Raw genomic sequence first — 7500 nt, 5'->3', positions numbered from 1 at the left:
CAGGAAGAAACTCAAACGACACTACAGCCCCACACAACATATACTGGACTATATATATCTCTAGACACAACAGGAGCGGTGGAGAGGTAGAGGTCGCACCCCAGAGGGTCGGGTGGGACAGTGGGGGCGGCACCGCGTGTGTGACGCTCACCGTATCGGCTGAGGGACCGGGTGAAGGTGAAGGAGTTGGCGATGTTGTACGCCGACACCTGCTTCTGCACCAGCGCCACCAGGGAGCCATCCGTCACCTAGCAACACACCACAACATACTGGTTACCTAGCAACACGCGATTGCATCCGTTACCTAGCAACACGCCACAGTACACCCGTTAACTAGCAACACGCAACATAACCTTTGCCTGGCAACGCACAACGATGCACCCGTTACCTAGCAACACGTGATATATCAATGGCCTAGCAACACACAACGATACACCCACTACCTAGTGTGCGTGTGGGGGTGTGTACCTGGTATTGAGCAGGTGATTGAGTTTGTGTGAGTGTACGTGTGTGTGTACCCGTTAGGGAGCCAGTGAGTTTGTGTGTGTGTGTGTATGTGTATGAGTGTGTGTGTACCTGGTAGTGAACAAGTGAGTGTGAGTGTGCGTGAGTGAGTGTGAACCTGGTAGTGAGCCAGTGAGTGTGTGTGTGTGTTTGTTTGAGTGTGTGTGTACCTGGTTCTGAGCAAGTGACTGTGAGTGTGTGTGAGTGAGTGAGTGAGTGAGTGAGTGTGTGTGTACCTAGTAGTGAGCCAGTGGGTGTGTGTGTGTGTGTGTGTGTGTGTGTGTGTGTGTGTGTGTGTGTGTGTGTGTGTGTGTGTGTGTGTGTGTACCTGGTAGTGAGCCAGTGAGTTGAGTCTCTTCCAGTCGCTCTCTATCTTGGTGGTGACGTCTTCATCCTGCAGGATGATCCTGGTCAGCCTGCCCTGTCTCCACTCTACACACACACACACACACACACACACACACACACACACACACACACACACACACACACACACACACACACACACACACACACACACACACACACACACACACACACACACACACACACACACACACACACAAACACACAAATTCATTCAGAATGAATTCCTAAAACATTTATAGGTATATATATGGATGTGCTAATTTATATATGTATGTGTATGTCTTTATTTAAATTTGTGTATATATCTGTATATTTATATGTGTATATTTCTATTTATGTGTATATCTTATGGTCTAGTACCACGGTCCATGTCTTTATTTATGTGCGTTTACATCTATTTATGTGTATATCTTGGTTTCATACCCAGGTCCATGTCGTCGGCCTGCGGCCTCTGGCTGAAGGGGATTCCTTTGTAGACCGAGTCCAGCAGCTTGTCCTTCACCTGCGTCACCGTGTCGCAGTTCAGCACCTTCACCGGCACCTCCGTCCCCGCCTCGCCCTCTGGGGGCACGCACATCAGGGTCTGGGGACATGGGACACACACATCAGGGTCTGACACACACATCAGGGTCTGGGGACATGGGACACACACATCAGGGTCTGACACACACATCAGGGTCTGGGGACATGGGACACACACATCAGGGTCTGATACACACATCAGGGTCTGACACACACATCAGGGTCTGATACACACATCAGGGTCTGACACGCACATCAGGGTCTGAGACACACATCAGGGTCTGACACACACATCAGGGTCTGACACACACATCAGGGTCTGACACGCACATCAGGGTCTGACACGCACATCAGGGTCCGATACACACATCAGGTCCTGGGGACATGGGATAGTCTTGGAGTCTATAACATTATGGTATGTATCCTCTATAGTACCAGTGTCTTGTAGTCTATCTGCTGTCTGATGAGCTTGTCCTCGCTCAGCGAGTAGCGTGCCTCCCCGGTGATGGCGTCGATGGGGCCCTTCTCCATCTGCTGCTTGATGGCGCAGTACAGCATGAAGAGAGGCTCCCCCGCACACTCCTGGTAGAGACACAGGGGTTAGGATCGGCTCCAGGGGTCACTAGGTTTCTGTGTGTCTGTGTGTGTGTGTGTGTGTGTGTGTGTGTGTGTGTGTGTGTGTGTGTGTGTGTGTGTGTGTGTGTACCTTTAGGAAACGATGCAGCAGGAAAGTAAACCAGTTAGTTAGCATCTTCTCAGCAACAGACTCAGTCCTGTAGAGACACACAAACACGCACGCACACACACACACACACACACACACAGACACACACACACACAGACACACACACACACACACACACACACACACACACACACACACACACACACACACACACACACACACACACACACACACACACAGAGACTGCATTAGTTTCGTTATGATGCCTCCAACAGTAATAGTGTAATCAGCATAGAGAACAGAGGGTCAGGGTCATGGGTCAGAGGTCAGAGGTCAGAGTCTGACCTCCTCAGCAGTAGTTTGGGGTGGTTTCGGTTCTCCAGGTTCTTCTCGATGAGGTCGGCCAGCAGCTGCTTCAGCACCACCGTAGCGTACTCCATACGGCCCTGGAGACCACAGACACGTTAGGACAGACAGACAGGTAGAGAGACAGGTAGAGAGATAGACTAACAGGTAGAGTGACAGACAGGTAAAGAGACACATATAGAGAGACTGACTGGCTGGCTGACTGACAGACTGGCTGACGGGTTGGCTGACTAACTGGTTGGTTGACTGGTTGGCTGACTGACTGGTTAGCTGACTGACTGGTTGGCTGTCTGTCTGACTGGCTGACTGGTTGGCTGACTGACTGACTGCCAGTGACATATTGGCTGGCTGACTGACTGACTGACTGACTGACTGGCTGACTGACTGGCTGGCTGACTGGCTGGCTGACTGACTGGCTGGCTGACTGACTGACTGGTTGGCTGACTGACTGGCTGACTGACTGGCTGACTGACTGGCTGGCTGACTGGCTGGCTGACTGACTGGCTGGCTGGCTGCAGGCTGTACCTGCAGGGCGGCCATGAGCAGCGAGGCCACGTTGCCGCGGTCCCTCATGGAGAAGGAGCGCTGCTCCTCCAGGGTGTGGATGAAGGTGAGCAGGAACACCTTGTTGTTGAGCAGCTGGGAGAACTGCCGCAGGGCCTTCTCCACGTTGGCCGGGGACTGGAGGGCGGCGCCGAGCGCGGGGGAACGTCACGTAGGTTTAGATAATAAGATACAGATATAATCTGTGGTGTGGAGTGCTCGTGTATCCGAGCATGTGTGTGTGTTTGTGTGTGTGTGTGTGTGTGTGTGCGTGTGCGCTTGTGCATGTGTGTGAGTCTGAGTACATGTGTATGTGTGTGTGTGTGTGTGTGTGTGCATGTGCGTGTGTGTGTGTGTACATGTGTGTGTGCGCTTGCGTGTGTATGTGTGCGTGTGAGTGTGTGTGTGTGTGTGGGTGCATGCACGTGCGCGTGTGTGTACGTGTGTGAGTGAGTGTGTTTGTGTGTGTGTGTGCATGCGTGTGCTTGTGTGTGTGTGTGTACATGTGCGTGCGTGTGTACATCTGTGTGCTTGCGTGTGTGTGTTTATGTGTGTGCTTGCGTGTGTGTATGTGTGTGTTTGTGTGTGTGTGTGTGTGTGTGTGTGTGGGTGTATGCACGTGCGCATGTGTGTGTACGTGTGTGCTTGCGTGTGTGTGTGTGTGTGTGTGTGTGTGTGTGTGTGTGTGTGTGTGTGTGTGTGTGTGCCCCTACGTCCAGCTCCTTGAGCACGGGGTGCTCCTCGATCCCGGGGAACATGACCCTCATGGTGTAGGACCGGTACTCCAGGAAGGGGATCTTCACGCCGTCCATGTTGGTCAGCTCCTGGATGTCAGTCTGCAGCTCGGCGAACGCTGCAGCCACACGCAGAGACATCAGACACATTATAGATAACACCATCATATATACACTAAGTACATTATAGATAACACCATCATATATACACTAAGTACATTATAGATAACACCATCATATATACACTAAGTACATTATAGATAACACCATCATATATACACTAAGAACATTATAGATAACACCATCATATATACACTAAGAACATTATAGATAACACCATCATATATACACTAAATACATTATAGATAACAATGCACACAACACTATACACTCAATATACAACACTAGCATATATAATATATATAACACTATCAAAATACACTATAATTATAGAGTATATATAGTGTATAGTATAGTATAGATAGTATCAGGTACCCTCTTTGCACTCCAGGGCGACGCGTGACCCCAGGTTGTATAACATGTAGTCTATAGTATATTGTATACTATAGTACTATATAATATATAGTATAGTATATAAGGTACCCTCTTTGCACTCCAGGGCGACGCGTGACTCCAGGTTGTCCATCTGCAGCTGCAGGCGCTTCAGGGTGCGGTCGGCGTCGCGCGTCTTCCTCTTGTAGGCGATGAGCACGGCGATGATGACCAGCAGCAGCAGGCCGCCGCCCCCTCCGATGCCCACGATGGCGGGCAGCGTGAGGGCGGAGTCCGAGTAGATGTGGAGGGTCCCGGGGGAGTACTCCAGACCCCCCACCAGGATCTGAGACACACCAGGAACACTCAGTGCCTGTGTGTACGAGCACTCATCCCCTGCCTCAACTACAACACAATCATTAATCCTCTATCAATATGACATTCAATCACTCATCCTTCATCAATATTACCTTCAATGAATCATCCCCTCCTTCATCAATCTCACCTTCAATCATTCATCAATATTACTATCAATCATTCATCACCTCTTTCATCTCCTCATAACTAATAGTCCCACTGCAAAGGTTAGCAGCTGTGTGTGTGTGTGTGTGTGTGCGTGTGGTGTGTGTAAGTGTGTGCGAATGCGCATGTGTATGTCTTTGTATATGTGCGTGTGTGTGATTGCGCACGGGCATGTGTAAATGTGTGTGTTTTGTGTTTGAGTGTGACAGATATCAGACCAATTACCCATAACCCCCTGCAGGTAGAATTAACGACTTTCACCTTTACAATTTTCTCTCTCTCTCTCTCTCTCTCTCTCTCTCTCTCTCTCTCTCTCTCCTCTCTCTCTCTCTCTCTCCCCCTCTCCCCCTCTCTCTCTCTCTCTCTCTCTCTCTCTCTCTCTCTCTCTCTCTCTCTGAGGTTTAAAATTCATGTGGTCATGCATCTGTCTCATTGGAGACTGCAAACGCGCTGTCAAAATATCAACTCGTCAGATTCAAATGCGCTAATGGCTCTTGAAGGGAATGGGCGACGGCACTCTCATTGGTTTATTGCACGTTACGCCCAAACCACACCTACGGGTAATTAGGCTACTTCAGACCAACCCTTTTTAGATTTGCATCAGGGGGCAAGAGTCATTTATCCGCCGGTAGAATAGCATATAGAACTGCCATAGAACTGCCCACAAAGCTACTTGCGTTTGGCGCCTCTCACTTGTGTTTCAGACCGTTAATCTCTCTCTCTCTCTCTCTCTCTCTCTCTCTCTCTCTCTCTCTCATCTCTCTCTCTCTCTCTCTCTCTCTCTCTCTCTCTCTCTCTCTCTCTCTCTCTCTCTCTCTCTCTCTCTCTCTCTCTCTCTCTCTCTCTCTCTCTCTCTCTCTCTCTCTCTCTCTATTGCTAGGTTTGATTGACTTGATTGTTGAAGGAGGAGGCGGGGCTTGTACTAACCAGGACTCTCTGTTCCCCTGTCAGATCTGGCGAATCACAGAGGAGCTGGTTCTCTGAGACAGTTAACAGACAGGGCGTCTCTCCAATCAGGACGCTGTAGTTAAGGCGGCTGTTGCCAGGGGCGGGAGGAATCAGGTTCTTCCCCTGTAGAAAGAACACCTCATAATATTAGTATTATATTATATCATATTAGTATTATCATTTAGTGTGGAACAAACTGGATTAAAGGACATATGTTTGCACGGGATTAAAGGGAATGTGTTTCAACTGGATTAAAGGACATGTGCTTAAAACGGATTAAAGGAGATTTGTTTAAACTGGAATAAAGGTTGAGTTGAAGCCGGATCAAAGAATGTGCGTTTAAACTGTCATCAAGGACTGGTTTAAACTGGAACAAAGAGATTGACCTTGAGGATGATGGGGGAGCCTGGTTTGACCTCCAGGATCCCAGAGGTGCCCAGGGTTTCGAAGGTCGGGTTGGGGTAGTGGGTGAAGGTCGTCGTGTTCAGCACCAGCAGGGAGGTCACCTGAAACACACAACCACTTAATGACCTGCGTGTGTGTGTGTGTGTGTGTGTGTGTGTGTGTGTGTGTGTGTGTGTGTGTGTGTGTGTGTGTGTGTCCACATGTTTGTGTAGATCCAGGTCTACGGGCGAGGAGGCGTGTCTTGGCAGAGAAGGGAGGCGTGTCTTTGCAGAGAAAGGAGGCGTGTCCTGGCAGAGAAAGTGGGCGTGTCTTGGCAGAGAAAGGGGGCGTGTCTTGGGCCCTTTACCTGGTCCAGGATGAAGCCGAACTCGTCAGGATGCAGAGGCCCCTCCTGGGGCACCAGCTGATCGTACAGCAGCCCCGGGGCCAGACAGGTCATCACCGAGTCGTTCAGCACCTTGCACACCTGCAACAGGTGGAGTACACACATGTATGAAGGTGGTGTACACAGGTCTAAACAGGTGGTGTATACACATGTATGAAGGTGCTGTATACAGGTCTAAACAGGTGGAGTATACACATGTATGAAGGTGGTGCACACAGGTCTAAACAGGTGGTGTATACACATGTATGAAGGTGGTGTACACAGGTCTAAACAGGTGGTGTATACACATGTATGAAGGTGGTGTACACAGGTCTAAACAGGTGGTTTATACACATGTATGAAGGTAGTGTATACAGGTGTGTACAGATGGTGTATAAAGGCGGTGTATACAAGTGTTATATAAAGGTGTATACAGGTGTGTACAGGTGTTTACAGGTGTATGTAAACGTGCATACAGGTGTTATACACAGGTCTATACAGGTGTGTACAGTAATACACAGGTGCGTACATGTAGCTACATTACTTACGTTAGTTGTCTCGATTCCGTTATATTTGGCCCGGACCTTTGGTTCTTGGATGGTCAGAAGGTTGGCTCCTGTTACTGTGATGACTGTGCTTCCACTGGAGGGCAGAGGCACACAGAGAGACAGGGGGTTACCGTAAGGTGAAGCGCAGCTCAATGTTTGACGGTAACGTCTAGAGGTGAGGAGCAGGTATGGTTAGACAGGTAGGGTTAGACAGGTAGGGGTTGGACCGGTTGGGGTTGGACAGGTAGGGGTTAGACAACGAGGGATAGACAGGTAGGGTGAGACAGGTAGAGGTTAGACAGGTAGGGTAAGACAGGTAGAGGTTAGACAGGTAGAGGTTAGACAGGTAGGGAAAGGCAGGTAGGGGTTAGACGTGTAGGGGATAGACAGGTAGGGTTAGACAGGTTGGGTGAGGCAGGTAGGGGTTAGACGTGTAGGGGATAGACAGGTAGGGGTTAGACAGGGTCGGTCAAGACAGGTAGGGTTAGACAGGTAGGA

General features: G+C 49.6%; 1 protein-coding gene across 1 annotated transcript in view; it reads right to left on the bottom strand.

Moving 5' to 3' along the window:
- plxna3 (plexin A3) overlaps positions 1-7500 on the bottom strand; it is a 16710-nt gene that overhangs the window by 4353 nt on the left and 4857 nt on the right. The window contains exons 8-20 of the mRNA XM_056591415.1: positions 7003-7096; positions 6437-6556; positions 6072-6191; positions 5665-5808; positions 4327-4561; positions 3703-3842; positions 2972-3127; positions 2426-2526; positions 2102-2168; positions 1831-1977; positions 1297-1456; positions 833-936; positions 152-248 (exon numbers count right to left, since the gene is read on the bottom strand). Coding sequence (XP_056447390.1) covers positions 152-248; positions 833-936; positions 1297-1456; positions 1831-1977; positions 2102-2168; positions 2426-2526; positions 2972-3127; positions 3703-3842; positions 4327-4561; positions 5665-5808; positions 6072-6191; positions 6437-6556; positions 7003-7096 — 1685 coding nt within the window. The remainder of the gene's footprint in view (positions 1-151; positions 249-832; positions 937-1296; positions 1457-1830; positions 1978-2101; positions 2169-2425; positions 2527-2971; positions 3128-3702; positions 3843-4326; positions 4562-5664; positions 5809-6071; positions 6192-6436; positions 6557-7002; positions 7097-7500) is intronic.

This window comes from Gadus chalcogrammus, chromosome 1, assembly GCF_026213295.1.
Source record: "Gadus chalcogrammus isolate NIFS_2021 chromosome 1, NIFS_Gcha_1.0, whole genome shotgun sequence".
NCBI classification, from domain to species: domain Eukaryota; kingdom Metazoa; phylum Chordata; class Actinopteri; order Gadiformes; family Gadidae; genus Gadus; species Gadus chalcogrammus.
Note: the sequence above shows the minus strand (reverse complement) of the source record. Positions and strands in the feature narration are given on the sequence as shown.